The sequence below is a fragment of the Hyaena hyaena genome, unplaced genomic scaffold (genome assembly GCF_003009895.1).
Source record: "Hyaena hyaena isolate Hyena2069 unplaced genomic scaffold, ASM300989v1 scaffold_203, whole genome shotgun sequence".
Taxonomy (NCBI): domain Eukaryota; kingdom Metazoa; phylum Chordata; class Mammalia; order Carnivora; family Hyaenidae; genus Hyaena; species Hyaena hyaena.
This window is the reverse complement of record NW_024080835.1, coordinates 1,822,318-1,848,198: the sequence shown is the minus strand read 5'-3', so window position 1 is coordinate 1,848,198 and position 25,881 is coordinate 1,822,318. Positions and strand designations below refer to the sequence as shown.

Here is a 25,881-nt window from a genome sequence, read left to right as displayed (position 1 = left end):
AACCAGAAAGACCAAGCCATGATTAGAAGCTAGGAACAGCTTCTAATTCCTTTGGGAAGGGAGAAGGGTTAAAAATGGAGTTAGTGGGGCGCCTGGGTGGCTTAGTCGGTTAAGCGTCCGACTTTCGCTTAGGTCATGATCTCAAGGTTCGTGGGTTTGAGCCCCGCGTCGGGCTCTGTGCTGACTGCCAGCTCAGAGCCTGGAGCCTGTTTCAGAGTCTGTGTCTCCCTATCTCTCTGACCCTCCCCTGCTCACTCTGTCTCTCTCTCTCTTTCCTAGAAATAAATAAAAATTAAAAAAAAAAAAAAATGGAGTTAGTGGTCAATCATGTCTATGTGATGAAGCCTCCATAAAATACCAAAGTATAGGGTTCAGAGAGCTCCTAGGCTGGTGAACACATCCATACTAGGAAGGTAACACACCCCAACTCTGAAAAGACAGGAGCTCCTGAGGGTAGGACCTTCCCAGACCGTGCCCTAAATATCTTTTCATCTGGCTATTCATCTGTACCCTTTATCATATCCTTTAATAAATTGGTAAACATAAGTAAGTGTTTCCTTAGTTCTGTGAGCTAATTAGTTCTAGCAAACTAATCAAACCAGAATGGGGCATGGGAACCTCTGATTTATAGCAAGTCAGTCAGAAGTGCAGGTAACAACCTGGACTTGTGACTGGCATCTAAAACCTATGGCAGGGGTTCCTGGGACCTCAGATCTATAGCTGGTAAATCAGAAGCATAAGTAATAATCTGAGCTTGTAACTGGCATCTGATCTTGTGGGGCTGAGCCCTTCACCTATGGAATCTGAGGCTATCTCCAGTTAGTGTCAGAGTTGAGTTAAATTGCAGGACACCCAGCTGGTGTTGGAGAATTGCTTGTTGGCATGGGGGAAAACCTCCACATGTTAGGTGACCATAAGTGAAGTGTTCTGTGTGAATAGTAAAGGAGACTTACAGGTGAAAGTTTCGTAGCAGGGAAGAACTGTGTTTTTCCCTACACAAGAGGAGAAAGACTGAGTTTCTCAAGTCATATGATAAATGGATAATGTTGGCTTTAGCAGAAATTGTAGATGCCTTCTCCCTACCTTCTTTCCTCTTCCCAAGGTTCCTCTCATTTACTCTGCCCTTTAGGACAGGTCAGAATATTCCATTTTATTCCATCTCCAAGGAGCAGCACTCCCACATAGTCTACAAGCTCCACAAAAACAGGAGCCATATCTGATTCAGCATCCAGCATAGTACCTGGTCCAGAGTGAGCACTCATAAACATTTTTTGACTAAATTAATGAGTAAAAGGCTAAGAAAATCAACTGGTTCACAGAGGTGGGAGCAAGGTTGCCCCTGTCTTGTGATTACAAGTCTCTTGGGTCTGCATGGCTAGAGTTGAACTCTCTTTCTATACCCTGAGCCTAGAAGGATCTAAGCAGGTGGCTACAAAAGTCCTGCTCTAGGCACTTGGGCAAACTGCGCCACCTCTCCTTGTGGGCTGGTATGTACTGGAATGACTTTCTTCTAATTATAGTGATGAAACCTAAGACTCTGGTAGGGATTTGAGAGGCAATGGCTTAGTCTTCTCTGGTTCTGGACAGTGAAGTCTACCTGGATTAGGCTCTGCTCCAGGTGCAAACAACCTCCCTAGAATTTTGCAAAGTGACAAAGTATCCATTCTCTGGCCAATGGCCTCTGTGCTTATATATTTCCCCTGGAACAGTAGGGGTAGCTGGTGGAAGACAAAATTTAGGAGTTAGAAACCTTTATCCCAGCCATTTATATTGCTTATCTAAAAATATCAATTAGCACCCAACCTTAAGACAAATTAAATATGAAAACAGACTTGAGGTCATCAAAACATGGCTTTAAGATTCCAAAAAAAAAAAAAAAAATCAGTAATATAAGTATATAGTCACAATAAGACTATAATATCATAGGCAAAAAGTGATTTTGAGATTATGGTATGAATTATTTCAACTGTCTTATTAAGATGAATATTATATATACTCACAAAGCATATACATTATCATAAAATAGTGTATAATACTTACACCTTCTGCATACTGTAAATATCGTTTATTAGTTTCCTGTTTACCAAATGTCTCCAAAAACTTTTGACGGTAAGCAAGAACTGTATCAACATGTGTTTTATATTTTACAGCCAATTCAAGTGCCCTATAAAGAGAAACAGAACAGATTATTAGCATTGCTTGGATTCGAGTTTTGGGGTAAGAGAGTGAGATAAATGGTCTATGTTGTTCCCTCTCCACTTATCCTTCAATATGGAACACCATTCCCTACCTCATCCGTCTTGCAAATTCCAACTTAGACTTCAGGGTCCAGATCAAACATCATCTCTTCTCCCTGACCAGTTCCCCTTATAGAAATAAATGACCATTATCTTATCTCTGCTCCATAACATGTTATGCATACTATTATTACCACAGCACTGCTTACAGTATATTATAATTATATATGTGTCTGTTTCTTCCATAACCTGTTTATTAACTGAAGGGAGATCTAGGTTTCATTTCTCTTTCATGAGTACTCCAGAGTGTATATATGCTAAATGTTCATTGAAACATTCATTGAAATCATAATAGAATTCAAGTGAATGAACTTTCCCCCAATGTAAGTGGTTCCACTTTCTTGACCATTTTTTAAGTCTATAATTTATTTTGTTCCAGAATTTATTTATCTAAAGTCTAGAATGTATTCTGCTCAATATTCAATTAAATACTGATATCCTTTAAGTTAAAACACAGCAAATTTAAAATATTATAAAGCTAACATTTGCAGATAATAAAAATGTGACAAAATGTCTTTTGTCATTTGATTCTTAGAATAATAGCCATTTAAATTTTATAATGCAATTAATATCTATCAATGAAACTAAGTTATTTTTAAGGCAATATTTTATTTAAATAGCAAGCAAGAACTAAATGAACTGCTAAAATCAGGGACACAATACCAAAAGCATAAAATCTATGTATTGATAATTTGGAGGAAAATGAAAAGATTAATCCTCAGTTCTTGGCCTATTTGTGTATGTAGGTTTTGGACAGCCACGATCCTGTGAATAACTCATATGAGTTGAGTCAGGAAAAAGTAAAGTATACAGTACAGTATAGCTCTCCTACACTGCTCACTATAATCTTGTTTTAAAGTATGGGAAATGGCCATCATAAGAGCTAAAGCACATTCTTTTTCAAGATCCCTTGCTTTCTCATATGACATATGACTTCCGAATAGGCCAGTCATGATTTATGTATCAGAGCCAACTATTGTAAATCTGTTGTTTAGACAATATTGCCTACTGACTAGATTTTTGCAACATGTGACCCTTCAGTAGGGAAACCTGTTTCACTCTTATCATGCTTTGGTTTAACCTAAATAGTCACTTTACAAAGTATTTTAGGGGCGCCTGGGTGGCTCAGTTGGTTAAGCATCTGACTTTGGCTCAGGTCATGATCTAACAGTTTTTGAGTTTGAGCCCCATGTCGGGCTCTGTGCTGACAGCTCAGAGCCTAGAGCCCGCTTTAGATTCTGTGTCTCCCTTTCTCTCTGCTCCTCCCCTGCTCATACTCTGTCTCTCTCTCTCTCCTTCAAAAATAAATAAACATTAAAAAAATTTTAAAGCATTTTAGATATGCTATGTATATTAATCAATAATTGATAGAAAATTGAGGGAAATATTAAAACACAATATGAACAATTATGAATTTAAGTCAGGTGTAATACAAATGATAATGCCAAAATTCAGCACAATGTTTTCTTATAAAAATATATGTAACTAAGCCATATTGATAAATCCAAGGATCAGTATTTGCTACCCATTAAAATCTCCTCACAAAGTTCTCTCATTCCTCTTGTGACTTTAAGTCTTTCAGAGAGAAAGATGGACACAGAAAAGAATGTAGAAGTACTACAATATAGAGGAAAAACAGTGAAACACAAGAAGGCAAAAACCATTTTATAGAGTCTCAAAAGATGAGGAATAGAAGTAAAGATGCCTTAATCCTTCTTTTTTTCAATTTTTAAAAATGTTTTTATTTTTGAGAGAGAGAGAGAAGGAGAAAGAGAGAGCGAGTGGGGGAGGTGCTGAGAGGGAGACACAGAATCTGAAGCAGGCTCCAGGCTCTGAGCTGTCAGCACAGAGCCCCACATAGGGCTCGAGCTCCCAAGCCATGAGATCATGACCTGAGCCAAACTCGGATGCTCAACTGACTGAGCCACCCAGGCATCCCATGATGCTTTAATCCTTTTAATCCTCTCCCATATCACCCTCTATATATCCCTAAGACTCTGACTCCAGTGTGGATGTGTGAGTGGAGATTCTGGTGAATCAGCCCCCTGGTACCTGAAAAATGCCATTTCCTATTGCTTTTATGACTGAACATGACTGCGGAAGGAATTCTTGATTGTATAAGACTAGAAGTATTCAGGGGCGCCTGGGTGGCTTAGTCGGTTAAGCGTCCGACTTTCGCTTAGGTCATGATCTGCGGTTCGTGGGTTCGAGCCCCGCGTCGGGCTCTGTGCTGATTGCCAGCTCAGAGCCTGGAGCCTGTTTCAGAGCCTGTGACTCCCTCTCTCTCTGACCCTCCCCTGCTCACGCTGTCTCTCTCTCTCTCTCCTAGAAATAAATAAAACATTAAAAAAAAAAAAAAAAGACTAGAAGTATTCCAAGTGAGAATACCTAACCATTTTTTCAGTTGGGACTTTTCAGAAAGAAACTTATCTCCAAAGAGATCATTTGTCATGGGGCATTAGTACATTTAATTATGTATAAAGGATAAAATGTAATGTTTAAAACTGCATTTATATACTAGATGCTAAGTATTATCTATTATAGTCATTATTATTATAAAATATGTATTAATTATCTGATTGATGAGCAAAAGCTAAAGGTAAACATTCAAATTATATGTGCTATTTTAAATGTTCTATAAATGCATACACTGGGTAAAAAATGTTCCTTCATCACAAAGAGGAGGAAATTCACTCCAAATTATATAAGGGTTATGGGAACAGCATGTCTTTAACTTTAAAATGGTTATTTGGCAACCAAACAAATGTGACATTAGATTATGGGGCTGGAATAAATCCATTATCCTCTCTGATTTTAAATAGAAGTAAGTTATATAAAAAGATTTTATAACTTCAAAATATGATCTTTTACATAACTTTAATGAAGCAAAATCACTTTATATAACTGGTAGAAGCAAAGAAATTGTTTTTTATTAATACTTACATAAGGTTTCTAGTTTCTATATCTCTTAAATTCAATTTTTGAGAACAGATTACTACCAAATGTCCAAAGTGAACAGCAAGTAATGACTTGCTTACCTATGACCCTTCATGGCCTGCAACTTATTAGGTTGCAGGTAATTTTCAAATTCAAATGAAAACGACAGAAGCACAAATCAGCAAGACTGTTTCTCAAAAGGAATAACACATATTAACAAATTGAAATCTATTCCCTTCTAAAGGGTTTAAACAAATATGGAAATTCAGGGATCTTAAAAGCAATCTATTTATCATCCAATACTTAAATTCTATCCTTCCAGAATCCTAATTAATTAATGGATCTGGGCAATGATCATTAATGGCTTCAATATCACAAAAAGATAGACAACTGGTCATTGTGAAAACATACTCAACATTACCTCTGTGATAGGAGGTGTTCCCAAAATGGGGAAAAAATATTAAATCTAAATCTAATCAAGTTTCTAGATTCAAAACCAATTTATAGTTAATTCAAGCAGCAAAGGAACATGTTAAATGACACCACACCATTGCAATCAGCAAAATCCAGACTACGGGAAACTCTATAGGCACAGTTTCTGCAGTAAGAAAATTATAAGAAAACACAATAAATAGGAAAACCTATAGATTAAAAGAAACTATTTTTTGGATCCTGAATCAAACAAACAAACCATAAAACAAAGCGAAACATTTATGAGATATTCATAAAAATAAGAGCACTGAAAAGAACTACTGTTTACTCTTTAAAGTGTGACCGTGGTATTGTGGATAGATTTTTTAAAATCTTGAGCTACATACTGAAATATTTATAAATAAAGTGATATGATGACTGGGATGTGCTTATTAAAAAGTGGTAGGGTAGGGGTAGAGAGATAAAGGTGACGAAAGACATGTCAAACCTGGAAATATCCACATGCCAATTTTATAACATAGTAACTTCAGGTGTGTACAAGCACTACGGCCTTATCCCTGAGAGATACATACCTGAGGGAGTGAGGGGAGAAACATGATATGTCATAGAGAAGAGCAGCATGCCACTCACTCTCAGAAAGCAATCTATGTCAAAGCCTCATGTGTAGCGGAAAAGGCTACTACTGAGCACTCCCCATTTCAAATCCAATGGCCTTTCCTCCTTAGCAATGCAAATTTCTCAGGGCTCTTCTCTCTGGCTGATTTATTCAAATCTTTCAGCAGATCTCTCTTCTTTCAACCAACCCATAAATGTATGTGGTTGATGTCTTCTCACTCCACACATTTCCTGAGCAACTGTGTCCGTTGTTTTTTCTTCAAGTGCCCTCCATTTGCTAATGACTCCTAAATCTACATCTCCAGTTCAAATCTTGCTCATGAGCTCCCGATTCATTAATCAACTATTATCACATATCCCTTCACAAATATTTCAAATCCAACATGCCTAACACTGAACTCACTATATTGCCTTCCATACCTGCCAATATTAGTACCATCATCTATCCAGTTATTGAAATCAGAAAATTGGGACACAGTCTAGATTCTCTTTTCTTCTTCTTTATACCTCAACTTGTAATCAATCGCAAGTTCAGCAAAGGCATAAATCTTCAATGGCAAACTACTCACAAATATAAAGGTGAATAAATTCTTCTGTGATGTTAGGAAACTATTCAGTAGAGTGGAAAGTGTAATGTACCAAGTGGTAGATAGAAGAATCCATTAAGATCAATTGGGTTTTAGAATTGATGAAGAACATTTTTATTACCTTTCCCAGTTATACAGATTAATATTGATCTGGATAGCTTGATAAACAAGGCCAGCCTGAAGAAGGACCATTTCAGCCTCCTGTATGTTCCCACTAAACATTAGTATGTGAGCCATTTTTGACTCTTTAGATGGAAGATCTTTTATGGAATTGATGTATTGAACTTTATCAATCTAAAAAAAAGAAAAAAAAATGAAGTGGATAGTAACAGAAATATAACAAATTATGGGAAGAAAAACCGCAAACATATAGACAAGTAAACATTACTTACTTCACCAATTGCTGCATAGGCTATTTCTGCAGTAGTCATATCTCTATTAGCAACTGCCATAGCAGCGAGGCAAGCCCACATGGTTTGCTCCTAAAGCAAAACAGGAGAACAATTATTTCAACTACAAGCAGAGCTGCCCTAAAATAAACAGTGATTTAAAATACATAAAAGTTACATTTTAATGAAAAAATTAAAAATTCCTGAGCATGGCACTGAAAAAACTAGTAATTTAATAAATTAGTGCTGTGGAAATTTCACAGATACTTTGTTGAAATATATTGATAAAATAACTTCTTTTGAATAAAATTTCTTACAAATTTTCATTTCTAATTCAAAGATTAACTTTAAAAAAGTTTTTTAATGTTTATTTAGTTTTGAGAGAGAGAGCGTGCGTGAGCAGGGGAGAGGCAGAGAAGGAGGGAGACACACAGAAGCTGAAGCAGGCTTCAGGCTCTGAGCTGTCAGCACAGAGCAGACATGGGGCTCGAACCCACAAACACCGAGATCATGACCTGAGCTGAAGTTGGTCGCTTAACCGACTGAGCTACCCAGGTGCCCCTCAAAGATTTACCTTTGAACTTCTGATATACTTTTAAGATAATTCAAGGTTATAAAACCCTCCAGTCTTTTTGATGAGGTCAAAGAATGTAACTTACAAGGAACCAGAGAAATAGTGAGGTTCTTAGACAATGCTATTACAGCAGATTTCTATTAATGACTCACTGTAAGGGAAAGTATCTAAAGGTCATTTTAAAAGTATACTTTAAGCAATGCTAACCCACGTAAAATTAAAAAGTTCTGTGGTCAAATACATTTGGAAAATACTGGATTCAACCAAGTAGGAAATGCTGATCTAGAGTTTCTTAACCCTAGATGTACAAATCATCTGAGGAACATTAAAAATATGCCAGGAATTCATTCCAGATATAATAAATTAGAAGCTCTCTTGGGGTAAAACTTGGGAATCTGACTTTTCAAAAAAAAGTTCCAGAGAAGATTTGTATATGTGCTAGTCTAGAGAAACTACTCATTTAAATTATAGCTTTTTAAAGAGTAAATCACACAGCAATACCTACCCTGTTGTGTTACTCATGTCTTCACTTATAAAAAAAAAAATCTCATTTGCAATTTTTCCAGCCCCTAGCTGTTACCATTTCTCTTTTCTTTTAAGTTTATTTATTTATTTTGAGAAAGAGAGAGGGCGAGATTGTGAGCAAGTAGGGGAGGGGTAGAGAGAGATGGAGATAGAAAGAATCCCAGGCAGGTTCCCCACTATCAATGCAGATCCCAATGTGGGGCTTGAACTCATGAACCATGAGATTATGACCTGAGCCAAAGTTGGATGCTTAACCAACTGAGCCACCCAGGCGCCCAGCTGTTAACATTTCTTATCCTGCACAAAGATATGTGTAAATACATAATTTATACACAACTATGGATCTAAAATAAAATAAAGTACCTTAACAAAGCGACAAAGTCTTACAGCATCTTCCCATTTTGAACTGCTTACATATTCATGGAGAATACCAGGATACGGTGATATGCTGATGTGAATCAGTGAGCCATCAGCTCTTCTTATAGTTACCTGATTTCCAACAAAACTCACAATATGGGGATTTTTACTAAATTCACTGTTGGAAAAAAGCAAAGTATAATTTTTATTCTGAGCTAAATCTTTCATATATACTAAATTAGGGGAGTTGACCCTTGACACAGATATAAAGTCTCCCAATCTCTAAAATTCACTCCCAAAAAAGTTGACTTCAGGGAGAATGTATATATTTAAATAAACACTTGAATCTAACTTGCTCCACCTGGAGCAAAATATAAAAGTTTAATGTGGCAAGAATTATTATATATTTGAGAGCTATGCCTAAAAGCATCTGAAATAAAATTTTTTCCCTAAGTCTTAAGGTAATTATTTAAATGATTAAGAAACTCAGCTTCAGCTTCTGAAAGTATAAATGAATAGAAAATTAAGCTGATTCCAAGATTATTTCTCATAATAAAAAGAGGGGAACTTGAAGTAGAGCAACTAACTTCATTCGTTTAAATACTTTTAAAATGATGCTTCTCTGGTTTTGCTAAAGTTGTGAATTGAATATCAAAATGAACTCAAAATAGATTTGAAAGTTAAGCTAAGTTTGGAGTTGAGAAGCTATGTATTCTTATTTTGTCAACAGTGAGAGATCTTGCTATTTCCAAGAGAATTTAGGAGTATACATGTATTTTCTGAAGCATATAAAATAAAAAATAACTCTTCAGTAACCTTATATATGTTTTCTATCTTTAATATTAATTTAGAAATTCAATTCTAGGGACACATCCATTCCTGAAAGTATGACAATAATTAATTATGATAATCTGAAAAAGAATACAGATTGACACGTTATGTAGCACTGAAAAAATCTTAAAATTATCCATATTAAAATCACTAAACCACACTGAAAAAAAAAACTCCTGAGTTTAAACAATAGGCTTGAAAATTATATTCATATAGGGAAAATGATATCCATAAAAGGAACAAATAAATATAATAGTATTATACAACACTTTCAACTTGACCCCCAAACTGAAATCTCATTAAGCTAGCTTTAGCTGAACAATGTGGTTGACTGACTAGAGTGAAAAGTACCTTGCAGGATTGACATTAAATGCAAAAACACGACACTTTAGAGTTATTTATCACTATAAACAATTACAACAGTAAATGCAGTTACCTTGCATCCCTTTCATATAATGTTTTAGGCAAAATGTCTCTGTCCACATAAACTGTATTGGGGTAATACCACACAGTAAATCGAGTATCCTGAAGTCCACAGAGGATATTGCATGTATCACTCCAGGCCAAAGTATGCACCATTGTTCCTTATTTTAAAAAGAATGTTAATGTATGATTAGTTCCACTATAATAAGTATTAAAATATTTAAAAAATCAATTGACATACAGGACCCCATCTAATTTCTGGTAGGTATGACTCTATTTTCTGAGTTTATAATGTTGAAAACATGTGCAAAATTTTACTTAAAAATTTATGGGAATATTCAAATATTTTACCTAGAACCATTGTTTTTAATTTGCAAGTCTTTCTTTCAATGCATTATTCAGAGATTAATTCAAGCAATCAAAATTTTAAATGTATTATAATTATTTTACCAAGTTTGATAATTTGTTCTTCCTTCCCAAATCGTTTCACTGAAGTGATATAGAGATCTCTATTTTTATCAATGAAGGCAATTTTTCTATCATTGGTAAGCCCTTTTTGATCCAGAGCAATTTCCAAAATTTCATTCTAAAATTTAGAGAAAATGAAAATACTTGATTAGTTTTAGTGCTTGATATCAGATCACTTAAATTATTTAATTATGAAAAATGTGTCTATTTAAAGATCAATTAAATAACACTCCCCTACTTAGAATGATAAACTGTCCCTGATATATAATTTTAAGCTACTGATATAATTAATAAGCTAAAGCACAGTTACTTTTTATTAATTTACAGGGGAAAGATGCCCCTTAAAACACTGTAACATAATGTATATGTTTTTGAAACTCTGGAGGCTGGGAAACATTTCTGTCCTCCTGTCCCACCTTTAGTAGACAAAGAGAAAGGGTGAGGCAAATTTGAACATCATGAGAGATCTACTAACTCGTACTCTACTTACATTTAAGTTCTATAACATATGTACTCTAAGTAAAGAGCCTATATTTTAAAGATTTGTAAGAATAGATTTATGAAAAGATTGTATGTTTTAGAGGCTTAAATTTTATAGATTCTTTCACATTCATTTCCTGTGAGACAGGAAACTACCTTGTGCTATCGGTATCACTATACTTACTTTATAGACAAAAAAGACTGAGATGCATAGCCAGTAAGTGATTTTGCCCAGAAAAGCTGGTAACAAGCGTATTTAGAATTTAAAGTCCAGATTTCTGACTTTAAGATTAGTATTCTGTCCACATAACAAAGTATTTCTGACATATTACATTAATCTATTATACTATTATACTAGCTAGTGAAATGAATTTGCTTATAATTTGGAAATAGTTCACTGTGGATTCATTTCAACTAAATCCAAGAGGGATTTATTTACTGCTTACTATGTCTTAAGACTTCCTAAACTTAAAAAAAAATTTTTTTTTACACTTGCTAGGATTTGTTGTTTTTTGAAGGTGTTACGATGATACCTTAAATGTCCATCATTTGAACACATGTTAAATAAAATCCTGATACATCCATAAAATGTTCTACTGTATGATAGGGGTAGGGGGAAAAGGATTAGGAAAACATTTTATATATTGATAAAGAAATATCACCAGAAATAGTGTTGTGTGAGAAAAGCACTATACAGAGTTTATGTTATATTTTTGTAAAAGGAGTTATAAACATATATCAATTTTGTTTGTATATGCACTAAAAATCTCTGAAAGGAAAAAGGAATTTAATAACGGTGGTTACCATTATTAAATGGAATTGGATTGACAAGAAACAGGTGTAGTAGGGAGACTTATTCACTGTATAGTTTTCTATTCTTTTTCATTTCTAAACCTTTTGAATTTGTTATTCAAATTTAAAACTAATAATTACAGGGGCACCTGGGTGGCTCAGTCAGCTAAGTGTCCAATTTCAGCTCAGACCATGATCTCATGGTTCATGGGTTCCAGCCCCACATCGGGCTTTGTGCCGACAGCTTGGAGCCTGGAGCCTGCTTTGGGATTCTGTGTCTCCCTCCCTCTGCTCTTCGCCTGCTCACACTCTCTCTCTCTCAAAGATAATCATTAAACAAAACAAAACAAATCAAAACTAATAATTACAAAAATTAGAAGAAAATATATAGCCAGGCTTCACTAGTGGCACTGAGCAATAAAGTTAAAAACATCTTTAGACCTGAATATATCTCTTATTAGAGTAAATAAAATGTGCTCCTTTGCTTATTTTATTTTACAACTTTTGTCATGTTTATTTTTGAGAGAAGAGAGACAGAGTATGAGCAGGGGAGGGGCAGAGAGAGAGGGAGACACAGAATCTGAAGCAAGCAAGCTCCAGGCTCCAAGCTGTCAGCACAGATCCTGAAGCAGGGCTCAAACTCACAAATCGTGAGATCATGACTGGAGCCAAAGTCAGAGGCTTAACCAAGTGAGCCACCCAGGTGCCCCTCCTTTTGTTTATTTTAATTTTTTTATGTCTTTATTTTATTTTGAGACAGAGACAGAGTGTGAGCAGGCTAGGGGCAGAGAGAGGGAGACAAAATCTGTAGCAGGCTCCAGGCTCCGAGCTGTCAGCACAGAGCCTTACATTGGGCTCAAACTCAGACTGTGAGATTGTGACCTGAGCTGAAGTCAGAAGCTTAACCGACTGAGCCACCCAGGCACTCCCCTCCTTTTTTTATTTTAATGCTAAAAATCAGAAACCAGTAAGCAATTCACAATTCTTTTTGTGTTTCTATAGAATTTTTTCCCCCAGTTTAACTACAGTGTTAAAACCTAAAGAAAATGCTGGCTAAGGACAGGTGAATGGGAAAACTGCAAGATGTTTAGAAATACAAAAATATTTTTATTTACTAATCGATGCGAAAAGTTTAATCGAGATAGAATATTTTATTAGAAAGAAGTAAAGAGCCTGGATAATAGACATATAAGTCAGATTCTTTTATCCAATTAATTTGCAATTGGTTTTCTATTATAGAGTTTGCTAGTGCTTAGTGTTACGACATTTTTAGGCAAAATACTATATGTAGAATGCATACCAGATTTAAATATAAAACTAATTTCTATGTTTTATTTTCCTTAAAATGAAGACATTAAACTAAAAAAAGAAGTAAATAAATAGTGGCTAATTAACTTTAGAAATAGCTAATGTCCATTACCTTATGAGAAAGAAGCTTCCCATCACCTAGTGGTTTTCCAGTTGATGCCTCAAAAAGAAAGATTACTTAAAAAAACAAAGTAAAGCATTAGTTAATATATTAGAATTTTTATTGGTAAACTTCAGTCCTAATGAGAAATTATTTAACTCTTTGGACCATAGAGTATCTATTAGAATAGAAGAGCAACAGCATCAAATTCTTACTTATTAACAGGGTCATATTTCTTAGAAAACAGTGGAACTGAATATGTCTTCCTAAACATGACATTTCCTAATTAGAAGAGTTATTAATGGTATGGCTTCACTTCTCCACAGGATCAACAATGGTTAGTCCAAATCTAGATGTCATTTGTAATTTTCAGAGCTCTGATATAGATGAATATAACATCATGGACAATCATATTTCACAAAAGAAAAATGTGTCAAGTGCCTACTATAATACTAGGCAATGTGTTATGTGCTGCTCAGTTTCCTGTGGTCAGTACACTACTGTGGTATAATTAGTAATCTGTCTGGTTTTTGTCTGGCATTCCTGGCAGGAAGCTTCAACAACCCTTGGAATATCCTGAGTGACAGGAGTGTCCTAGTTATGCTAATGGGGAGACTCTTGGTGGGCCCTAGACAGCTTCAGAAATTGGGGGTGGGGGGAGAGATAGAAATAGAGTTCAATCAATGTGGCTAATAATTTAATTAATCATGCCCATGTAATTAAATCCCATAAAACTCAGTGTTGCTTCCTCACTGGTGAACATAGTGATATACTGAGAGGGTGAAGTGCTCTGATTCCATGAGAGGGCACAGAAGTTCTGTGTTCCTTCCCAGGCCTCATCCGTGTGTATCCTTTATGCAAAAGCTGTAATTCTATACATAGCACCTTCCTGATATCTGTGAGTCATTCTAGCAAATTATCCAATTTGAGGAGTCCCTGAATTTGTAGCCAGTCAGTCAGCAAAATGAGTGGTCTGAGGACTCTCTGAGACTTGTGGCTAGTGTCTAAAGTGAGCGAGGGCAGTCTTGAGGAGAATTTTGCCTTCAAGGTTTGAGTCTGTGTTAATTCCAGGTTATTAGTATTAGAAACTAATTGTAATATACTCAGTTAATATACTCACCAACAAATGGAATAGTTGGTGTCGGGAAGGATGGGATTCATCTAACTCATAAAAACATGTGGTTTGGGAAGAGAAAGGATGAAAGAATGGGGGATGAGGAATGTCTGACTCTTAGAAGCCACAAGGTCACTCATGGTATGAAACAGCAGCTAAGTTGCAATCAGCTGTGAGATGTAAAAGTCACCTATGGATTTTGAGATGATGGATCCATCTCCTGGGGAGTTGGCTCACTAGATGCATAAGAAAATGCAAAATAATAAGAAAAAAGAAAAATATGCAGCCCCATAGTTATTATAATCTCTAATAGGTAAAATGAAAGTAAGAGATGGGCCAAATATAGATTCTGGCTACTCTCAATTACAGCCTCTAGTCTCAGGGCCCCTCTGAAGGAATGTGTTAGAGAAGATCCTGACCCTGGTCAGCCTGGGTTACAGCCACTATCTTTACAGCCATTTCCCAAGGAGAAAGTTATGCTAAAGCAAATAATAAAAAAAGGCTAAAATAATTAGACAATGACAGAAAGGAGCATTAGAGATAAGGCATATTAGAGATAGAGAGGACCATCAAGGCCATCATCTCAGCAGGGTAAAAAACTAAGAAATGGGATGAATACAATAAACATTGAGGGGGTCAAAAAATAGAGGTTGGGTGGACCAAAAAGAGCCCATGTTCATCTTGGTCCCCGAACACTGAAGGCCTTTAAGCAAATCTGCTTTACTCACCCTAGTTTGGAGGAATTTGGAAAGCTGTATGGCAAAATCGCAAAGAAAAACCTCACCTCTAATTGCCTGGGGTTATGGTTCCTCTATTTAATAAATATATGGGTTGAGGAAAGGGCCAGAGTTCCTTGGCTCAAAGCTCTTTTGGGGACCAAGATCTTATGTGCAGGAGTGGGCAAAATGGTCAAGGGCAGAATAGAGAAGTTTCTAGGACTCCCTGATATGCGAGTCCAATGCACTACAGTACCAAAACCCATTGGTGAAGTTCTAATGGAAACTACAATTAAATTGAGAGAACATAGGAAAGCAAGGGTTAATATGATTAACGTGAAGTCTGAATGAAAATTGGAGCATTATATGAAGAGGCTGTGTCTCCTTTACTTGAATGTTTAATGGGACTGGATATTGTCTGACTTGGGAATACTTCTGCTACCTAGTGTTGTAAAACTAACACCTGTTGGCAAAGTCCTACTGGCAGTCAGTTATATTGAGAGGATAGAGAAATACGAGAGCTAATGGGATTAAGGTGAACGTTTAAATGAAAAATGGTATATTGAAGAAGCTTTACGTGAAGTGGTTGTGTCACTTTTACCTGAATATATTATATGGATAGATATTGTACCTAATTGGAGAATGTTTCCCCTATCAAGGACTGCAAAACAAAAGGCATGGAAAATCCACCACGTAAACAATATTAACAGGACATACAAAACATAAACCAAGCCTGGACACAGACAAGCTTCTAATATCAAATGGTATAGAACAGAAGCTGGAGTGGTAAATAAAGATACATTCTCTGTACAGCAGTCTCATGTGGAGTGTAGAACAGGGCTTATGACAAAAGCCTGTGAGCACCTCCCAGTGACAGCTACTAAAACTCTGGACTAGGCAATTTCCATTAGGAGAAGCAATTACTAGCTTGCTTTCAGATATTAATCGAAACTGCTTCTGAATGAAGAACATAAAATAATCTTGAAACCTGAAATATCCAGGATGTCTTGGGTGATGTCAGAGAAATATGCTAACGAGGAAGGCAGCGCCCAGAAGAGTTCTATAACAAAACAGAAATGCTTTGTGCAGGAACACACCAGCAGGGGGATGCATGGAGCATACTCATGAGCAGGTAGATTCATTTCCCCAGGAATGACTCTGAAACCATGTGAGGAGCAACAGATTCTATCATCACTTGGAAGGTGCCGTGTGAACAGCTCTCAAATGACCAACAAATAGCTGCTTGGCTGATGGATGGCAGTTTCATCAAGAACACACAACATTCTGTTTGGAAGGCCACCACGCTGACTAAAAAAGGTAAAATAAATTGGCTCAGTGAGCTGTACTGCATGTTGTTTACCCTTATGTTTGGATTTCAACCTACTCATAGGCAGTGGTCAATGCCCCAGCCATATGGTCAGGCAGAAGGGCAATGGCCCCATGGAAATCACTATGGGAATCTGAAGGGTGCATTAAAGTAGGTCATGTCAATGCCCATCAGAAGAACCCTCTTTCAGCATCAGAAGATGATTAGAATTGACAGGTAGATACCCTGGCATGCTCACTTGAGGTAGCCACTTGGGTTAATGAAGTGAGTGGACTGAAACAATGCAGAGATGGGCCGAATCTAGACATACTCCCTTTGCACCCTCTGAGGCACAAAATGACAAGAACTGTCTTGTCTGCCAACAAGAGAGATTTAGAGGCTGCAGATAGCTATGGGGAAGATTCCCAGGGTGGGAGGGAGTCCTTGTATATAGCTGGCAAGTCAGACTGATGCCTGTAGTCCTGGGGGGCTACAAGTGGGTCCTGACAGAAATAGATGCTGATTCTGGGTTGTGGTTTGCTGACCAGTGGTAGATGCCAATGCTCAGAGCACTATAAAAGAAGTGGAGCAGAAGATATTGCACAGATTTGGACCACTGAGTCAAATTTCTTCAGACCAAGGAACACACCTTACAGCTCATCATGTCCAACAATGGGCAGAGATATACTTTCTGAGAGTAATGGTAGTAGTAATTAGTAGTAAACTAATTACCATTAGAATTAGAATGGAAAATAAAAACAATGGTTGTCTAAAATGAGGACAGAAGGAATCTAGGCATGAAGAACTAGCTTACAAACCTTCATGAGTGTGTAATCACACTATACATGAAGTGAGCAAAGAGTGTGTCCACACTAGATAAATTTCTCTGCAATTTCAGTGGAAATAGGGAACAGGGGGTGAAGAGGATGCTAGTATGACTATGCAATTTTTCCCACAGTGGGAAAATATTGGTATGATGTCTATACTTTTTTCATTCTTCCCCACATCATCTCAACTTTCTTCTTATTTGATACAGCGGTATCATCATAGGATGAAGGATACAACTACAATTATCAGAAGCAGAGATGATTCTTAGGCAAGAAACTAACTATATTTTTAACCTTCATGTCAGAATTTCTAAGGACCTGATGGAGTGGGTTGTGCTTTCACTCCATCTGGCAAATTTGGGGTTAAATGTGACTGCAGCTATACTGCCTAGTGGTAGAGATAGCTCACTAGTTCTATACAAATGGAGAGAAGGAGAAATAATAGCTGAGAATAAGAGAATAACTAAATGGGTATGCAATGGGGGAAATCCAATTTTACATTAATTCTTCAAAAGAGTCTCAGAGCATAAGCTGATATTATTTGTTTGTTTTTCCAATATTATTAACATACAGGGTTATATGTAGTTTCAAATAAATAAAATAAAAATAAATATTTAAAAGCTGATATGGTTTCTTAGATCAAATACTGCAGAAGCATAAGAAGGTGAAGCCAACAAGAGACTCACTTCAGACCTAAAGACACATGCAGATTGAAAGTAAAGGGTTGGAAAAACATTTATGATGAAAATGGAAGCAAAAAGAAAGCTGGGGTAGCAATACTTATATCAAACAAAATACTTTTAAAAAAAGACTGTAACAAGAGACAAAGAGGATATTACATGATGATAAAAGGAACAACCAAACAAGAAGATATAACATTTGTAAATATTTATGCATCCAACATGGGAACATCCAGATGAATAAAGCACCTATTAACAGACACAGGAAGAAATCTATGGTAACACAATAATAGTAGACTTTAACATCCCGCTTACATTAATGGATAGATCATCCAGACAGAAAATCAATAAGGTAACAGTGCCTCTGAATGACATATTGAACCAGATGAATCTAACAGATATATTCAGAAGATTCCATCCCAAAACAGTGGAATACACATTCCTTCCAAGTGCACGTGGAACACTTTCCAGAACAGATAACATGTTGAACTACAAAACAAGTCTTAACAAATTAAAAAGGACTGAAATCATATTATGCATCTTTTCCAACCACAAATGGTATAAACCTAGAAATCAATCAGAAGAAAAAAATCAGGACACAAATACATGGAGGTTAAATAACATGCTAGTAAATAATGAATGGATCAACCAAGAAGTCAAAGAGAAAATAAAAAATACATGGAGACAAATGAAAACACAATAGTCCAAAATCTTTGGGATGCAGCAAAAGCTGTTCTGAGAAAGAAGATTATAGCAATATAGGTCTACCTCAAGAAGCAAAACAAAAACAAAAACAAAGTCTCAGGCAACCTAACCTTACATCTAAAAGAACTAGAAAAAGAACAACAAACAAAGCCCAAAGCCAGTAGAAGGAAGGAAATAATAAAGATTAGAGCAGAGGTGTGTCCTGGCTGCCTCAATTAGTAGAGCATGCAATTCTTGATCTCAGGGTTGTAAATTCAAGCCCCACATTTGGTGTAGAGATTACTAAAAATAAATAAATAAATAAATAAATAAATAAATAAATAAATACTGGAACTGTATACCCATTAAGCAGTTTCTCCCTATATAATATATATAATATTATATATATGTTTATATATATATATATATATATAAAATAGAGACTAAAAAAATAGATCTATGAAACCAGGAGCTGGTTCTTTGATAAGATCAATAAAATTGATAAATCTTAACTAGACTCATTAAAAGAGACACAGAGAGAGAGAGAGAGAGAGGACTCAAATGAATCAAATCAGAAAGGAAAAGAGAAATAACAATTGACACTACCAAAATACAAAGGATTATAAGAGAATATTACTTAAAAATGTACAAAAATTGGACAATCTAGAAGAAATGAATAAATTCCTAGAAACAACCTTTCCAAACAGAAGCAGGAAAAAATTAGAAAACTTGAACAGACTAATAGCCATGAACTTGAATCAAAAGTCAAAAAGCTCCCCAAAAACAAAAGTCTAGGACCAAATGGCTTCACAGGTGAATTCTACCAAACATTTAAGAAGAGAACTACAAGCCAATATCTCTGATGAACACAGATGCAACAAAATGCCTCAACAAAATATTAGCAAACCAAAATAAACAAAACATTAAAAATAATTATTCACCACAATCAAGTGGGATTTATTCCAGGTATGCAAGGGTGGCTCAATTTCTGCAAATCAACCAATGTGTTATGTCACATCAACAAGAGAAAGATAAAAACCATATGATCATTTTAATAGATGCAGAAAACACATTTGACAAAGTACAACATCCATTCATAATAAAAACTCTCAAAAAACAGGTTTAGAGGGAACATACGTCAATATAATAAAGGCCATGTATGAAAAAAACTATAGGTAACATTATACTCATTGGTGAAAAGCTGAGAGCTCTCCTACAACTAACCTTTCCAAATGGAAGCAGGAAACATAGGAAACTTCAACAGACTGATTAATAGCCATGAACATGAATCAAAAGTCAAAGCTCCCAACAAACAAAAGTCTGGGATCAGATGGCTTCATAGGTGAATTCTATCAATTTAAGAACAGTTAATACTTATTCTTCTATAACCAAAAAACAGAAGAGGAACTATCTTTCCATTTATTTATGTCACCTTCAATTTCTTTCATCAATATCTATAGTTTTAGTTTTTGTAGTGTCTTTATCTGTTTTTGGTATCAGGGTAATCCTAGCCTTATAGAATGAATTTGGAATCTTTTCTTCTAAAATCAGGAAGAAGGCAAGGATGTCCACTCTCACCACTTTTATTCAACATAGTACTGGAAGTCCTAGCTGCAGCAATCAGATAAGAAAAAAAATAATAAAAGGCATCCAGATTGGTAAGGAAGAAGTAAAATTTTCACTATTTGCAAATGACATGATTCTATATATAGAAAACCCTAAAGACTCCACCAAAAAACTACTATCCAATTTATCTCCAAAGTAACTTAATCTTGGTCCTTACTTAACATGCTCTGATTTCAGGTGAATGGGTATCTGGTACCCATACTACTCTATCTCTACCACATTCCTTACCCTATACATTGTCATTCTACCTGCCCAGCTTTCTCCAAGATATTACTCTATCAACTATCCCCATTTTCTCCTGGACCTTTACCTGCTCCTTTTCATCTGGTTCATTCTGAGTACTACAAACACTTTAAAGTTGCCCTCATTAAAAAAAAAAAAGTTCTTCCCCACTCTTGAATAATCTCTAGTAATTCCTTGTCTCTCTTAATGCTAGACTTCCTGAAACAACAGGAATTTCAGCTTTCACAACTCCTAGCCACTGTTCAACTTATTACAATTTGCTGTTCAACCTTACTACATGATGCAAAGGCTCTTGCATGGATCACCAATGACCCCTGTGTTACCCAATCAAAGAGTCTATTTTCAGTCTTCAAGAGTCTACTTTTAGTTTTTACCTCCCAGCAGCACTGGGTGCTCCTGACCATCTTCTTTCTTGAAATTCTTATGCAGGCTACATATAACACCGTTTTCTACTGACCCTCTCCTATTTTGGACCACTCCTCATTCTCTTTTGCTAACTCTTCCTTATCTGGTAACCCTTATTTCTATGCTTTTGTTTTAAAGTTACCTTTTCACAGGACATATTTGCCCTGATTTCATATACTTTCATGACATCAATTATTATATAAATAATGATAATTCAAAGTTCTCTATTTCCAACCTTAGCTTTCTTTGATGTCCTGAAGTAGGTCAAGTTGTAAAAACTACAGGAGAGATTGTATTGAGGCAGCCAAGAGCAAATACTACCTCTGCCCCCTTCTTTGTTTCACCAAAGGCTTCTCCTAGTCTCAAACATGACAGCAGTACAAAGAAAAGTGTTCTTTTCTCTTTTAAAAAGATTTTCATGAAATGAGGGGGAGATTGTTGGAGTGTTTTGGTGATTCTCTTTAAGTAATTCCCAAATTACTCCAATCCGAGATTCCTCTCCAATGAAGCAATTTCATATGATCAAATATGCACAAAGTTTACAAAAATGAAAAGACAGAAACGACATGAAAAGATAGTAGTGGCACGAGTAGTCAGCCAAAGAATTGAACAAATTATACAGATCATAAAAAATGCTGAAATATGTGTGACATGACATTTAAATTCCAGAGGTCACACTTCTAGTATAGTGATTATTAGCTGTTAGTAAATCTTAGGAATGTTAAGTTTGAGGTCACTGGCTATATTCACAGAGGAAATAATGTTGTAACAATAAGTTATGTTTTAAAATTGCCAATTTTGCTCAGAAAGATTAAGAAGAAAAATACCATAATAGAATTCTTAGTTAAGCATAGCAACAGAAATTTTTAAATTTTGGCTTCCATTAAAAAATGCTTTGGGCTTGGCTAAACCCATTTTTTCCATAGCTATACAAACTACTAACTTTTTAAAAAATAAAAGCATTCCATCCTTTTGATGATTGCACATATTACTAAGAGATGGATGCTTCTAAACATAAGTAACTGCTCTCTAACTTCTATTCTCCCCTTATCTAGGCATTTGTTTCAAAGAGTCATCCAGGCTAATATCATAGCCTATCTGTGCAAGTGTTTGAGGAGAAAAAAGTCAAAAGCAGTGGCATCTCTACTACTTAATCACCCAAAGTGGTAGAATACCGTACTTGGTCCAAGAATCCTGCTTATGAGGGAGCTCCCAAATAGGAAAGAAGCACTGTTTTCATTTGTGAATGGCTCCCACCTTGAAGGAAACTTTCATAGGTTAAAGATTCTCGGTACTTCAGCTGTGTTTTCTATTGTTAGCACGTACTTCTATTTAACCATCAATGGATACTAGTTTCTTTTAAAAGAAACATAAGGAAAATATTTTCCTGCTCATTTTACATCAGTTTAGAATAAAAATTTTATTTTGGTCTTTTTGATTTTCTGTTTACAGCATAAAGAATTGCATGATTATCTTTTTCAACAATCAAAATTTATGTAAGTAAAACAGATCATTTATTGGCAGATAAATGCATATTTCTGAAAATGTTGATAAATTTTTCTTGCTCTAAAGTGCTATGAATTATCAAAGAATTAAATAATAATGAAATATTTTTTAGGTGTGAATTAAATACAGAAAAATTCAGAATAGGGATGCCTCGGTGGCTCAGGTGGTTAAGCCTCTGAGTCTTGATTTCAGCTCAGGTCATGATCTCACAGTTAGTGAGTCTGAACTCCACATTGAACTCTGCACTGACAGCGTGGAGCCTGCTTGGGATTCTCTCTCTCCCTCTCTCTCTACCCTTCCCCTGCTCATCCTCCTCTCTAAACAAACAAACAAATAAAAGAAAAATTCAGAATAAGGTATATTCAGTTACAAACATATGTACTTTATTACAGCTTCTATCTAAAACATGTGCTGAACAAGGACAGCACAGACAACTCATAACGATCACTGTAATTTTCACATTTAGGTTTATTGAAGAAAAAAAATCTGACTTCCAAGTTATTAACAATTACTCAGTCATCTTAAATGTGTCTGCTATCTAGATACTATCTTATTTGATTCTCTTTTTTAGTCAGAAGGGAAGTCCTTCCAAAACAAAACAATCACCAAATGTCGTCCCTCAGAGAAGGTCGAAGGCATAAGGACACAAACTCTGCTCAGGAGAATTATATTTCTACCAGCATGACGTCATGGCATCTGAAAGTACTGAAAACTGAAAAGCGGTAGTTTTTTAGCTGCTGAATTAAGCTTCCACAGTGTAAACTAACAAAATTAACCATCAGGCCAGATATTTTTATAAAACATCACAGTGATAAACAGCATTTAGCGCTATGTACTGATAGAGAAAAACAATTATTTAATGTTTTTTCCACGAGGCTTTAGGGATAACTCACTCTCACTCTTACCTCACTGGCTCTGCTTCCTCTCATCTCTAAATATTGATGTGCTCAGTCTCTGGTCCTTTCTCTGCCTATACTTACTTCTTGGGTGATTTCCTCCAGTACCATGGCAGCATCTGTACACTGGTGACTCCCAAATTTATATCTCTAGTCCCCAACTCTCTCCTGAGTCTGAGACGTGTCTTTCTACTGTGTACTCTCCATTCCTGCTGGAATGTCTAAGAAGCATTTAAATTTACCATGACCAAAAGAGAATTCAGTTTGTGGACCTCCTCTAAACTTCCTCCTTCCCCATCTTCCATCTCACTCATCCAGGATAAAAATGCATGCCTCTTCTCTTTCTCTCATCCAACATCCTTACCATGGCCAAGTCTTCATATAATCTGGTTTCTGCTTACCTATCTTTCTGTCCTCTCCTCCCACTCTCTGCCTAGCTCATGGTGACCCAGTTCCATGGACTTGTGGCAGTTCCTTTTACATGCCAATCATCTCTACTTCAGAACCCTGCACATGCTTGTCCAATAGTCATTCCCCTACCCCACCTCCAGCACGCTCTATTCCTTCATCCTGCATTTTCTTCACAGCAGATATCATTAGCTGACTACTTATTATATATTTGTATGTTTGTGTGTCTTATTTACTGTCGTATCCTCAGCTTCTAGAAAAATACCTGGCACATAGCAAGAACTCAGTATCTGTTAGATAAATGTCATTGAGATACAGGAATGCCCTAATAAAATTGTGTCACTGTACTACGGAATTCCAAGACATCTGACATATTTATATTTATTTATAAATACTAATGCAGTCTATATTTTATATGAAAATTTAAATTATTCATAATTTTCTCCTATTTCATTAATTTAAAATAAATATATAAATATTTATAAAAATATAAGCACATATAAGCAAAATACATAGTACAATGAAGCACAATATTTACTGTATTTACTGTTACCAAATGAAGAAAAAGAAACATTTTAAAAGATCACGAACTTAAAAAGTAACAAGATATTTTTAGGACTCACAATCAAGAACTCAAACTCTCTACCAGCATCTACTAAATATATAAAGATTTATTCCTTACCAATATATAAAGATTTATTCCTTACCAATAAGCTTTGATGTTGTGACAACACTTATCTGTTCTGTCAAGTGGGTATAATATGTCAACTTCAGTTCTTTAATTAATTCATGCTTAGGACAAAATAGGAAGTTCATAATTCTTTCATATAAAGTTAACATATTAATAGATGAGAAAATAAAAGAAAGGAAATTTTACAGTGTTAACAAATTTCATTGAAATGTGACAAGGAAAATTATAAAAATGCACTTACTTTTCTCATCAGCTTTGTCTTTTATTGCTATGGTATCATTACTCAGAGATACAGTCTGTGCATTCAGAATATCTGTTCTCATTCCAGGAAATTTTGGAGAAGAAATGAACCGGCCTTCATACGAATATAAATAGATACCACCACCATCTACAAGAAGAAAATGTCTAAAAAAAGAATAAAATACATTCTTAAATAGAAGCTTACTATATTTTCATTTTTATATTAGAGAATAGTGTGTTCTTTGGAAAAATCTAAATGTAATTTTTTTCCTTTGAAAATTTATGAACATTGCAAAGAACAATTCAAACAACAAAGAGAAAGCAAAAGATCTCTTGTAATCCTATCTCTAAAGAGATAACTTATGGAAAAGTATGGATATATTATTATTATTTCATTTCATTAAGTCATTCCTTTTTAAATTAATGTTTATTCATTTATTTTGAGAGAGAGCAAGGGAGGGACAGAGAGGGTGAGAGAATCTTAAGCAAGCTCCATGCTGTCAGCCTGATGTAGAGCTTGATCTCACTAACTGTGAGAACATGACCTGAGCGGAAATCAAGAGTCAGGTGTTTAACCAACTGAGCCACCAAGGCACCCCTAATAACTCATTCCGGATAGACATTTATTGTATTTAAAATTATTCACTTTTTTTTTTTTTAATGTTCAATTATTTTTGAGAGAGAAAGACAGACTTAGTGTGAGCAGGGAAAGGGTAGAGAGAGAGAAAGACACAGAACTGGAAGCAGGCTCCAGGCTCTGCGCTGTCTGCACAGAGTCCTACCCAGGGCTTGAGCTCACAAACCGTGAGATCATGACTTGAGCCGAAGTCAGTCACCCAACCAACTGAGCCACCCAGGCACCCCTAAATTATTCACGGTTTTAAAGAATGCCTAGTGTATACACATCTCTGTATGTCTACCTTATTTCCTTAGTATAACTTCTAGAAATGTAATAATTGGATGAAAGGGCAAATACTTAGACAGTTTTATTTATTTTGAGAGAGAGAGAGTACACATGCGCAGGGAAGGGGCAGAAAGAGAGGGAGAGAGAGAATCCCAAGCTCTGCGTGTCAGCAGAGAGCCCTACACGAGGCTTGAACCCATGAACCATGAGATCATGACCTGAGCCAAAATCAAATCAGATGCTCAACTGACTGAGTCACTCAGGCACTCCTACTTAGAAAATTTTAACTTTTATTGTTAAACTGCCCTTTGAAAGGCTATAACAATTTACAATCATACCACTGCTATACTGGAGTGCCTGTTTCCTCAATGCTGAAGACAGTATTACTTCCTAAGATCTTAAGTTCAAAGTTTTAATATCCTTGTTCAGAACTATTTCTTGATTCAGGAATTGCTCATTGTTCTTTCTTGCCATGGAACAAATATATGCCTTTTAATTAATACTTGAGTATTGGTATGCA

At 35.7% G+C, this 25,881-nt stretch overlaps 2 protein-coding genes across 9 annotated transcripts in view; one reads left to right on the top strand and one right to left on the bottom strand.

Moving 5' to 3' along the window:
- CUNH3orf80 (chromosome unknown C3orf80 homolog) overlaps nt 1-24,614 on the top strand; it is a 59,511-nt gene extending 34,897 nt beyond the window's left edge. For 4 of the 5 annotated variants that reach the window (XM_039241966.1, XM_039241965.1, XM_039241963.1 and 1 more), the window contains exons 3-4: nt 22,169-22,212; nt 24,546-24,614. The gene's annotated coding sequence lies outside the window, so the exon portion shown is untranslated. The remainder of the gene's footprint in view (nt 1-22,168; nt 22,213-24,545) is intronic. The other variant, XM_039241962.1, reaches the window with a different exon arrangement.
- IFT80 (intraflagellar transport 80) overlaps nt 1-25,881 on the bottom strand; it is a 128,935-nt gene that overhangs the window by 7,404 nt on the left and 95,650 nt on the right. For all 4 annotated transcript variants that reach the window (XM_039241957.1, XM_039241958.1, XM_039241959.1 and 1 more), the window contains 8 exons: nt 24,459-24,622; nt 13,128-13,192; nt 10,418-10,553; nt 9,981-10,128; nt 8,720-8,891; nt 7,261-7,350; nt 6,990-7,162; nt 2,041-2,164 (listed from right to left, as the gene is read on the bottom strand). In XM_039241957.1, coding sequence (XP_039097888.1) covers nt 2,041-2,164; nt 6,990-7,162; nt 7,261-7,350; nt 8,720-8,891; nt 9,981-10,128; nt 10,418-10,553; nt 13,128-13,192; nt 24,459-24,622 — 1,072 coding nt within the window. The remainder of the gene's footprint in view (nt 1-2,040; nt 2,165-6,989; nt 7,163-7,260; nt 7,351-8,719; nt 8,892-9,980; nt 10,129-10,417; nt 10,554-13,127; nt 13,193-24,458; nt 24,623-25,881) is intronic.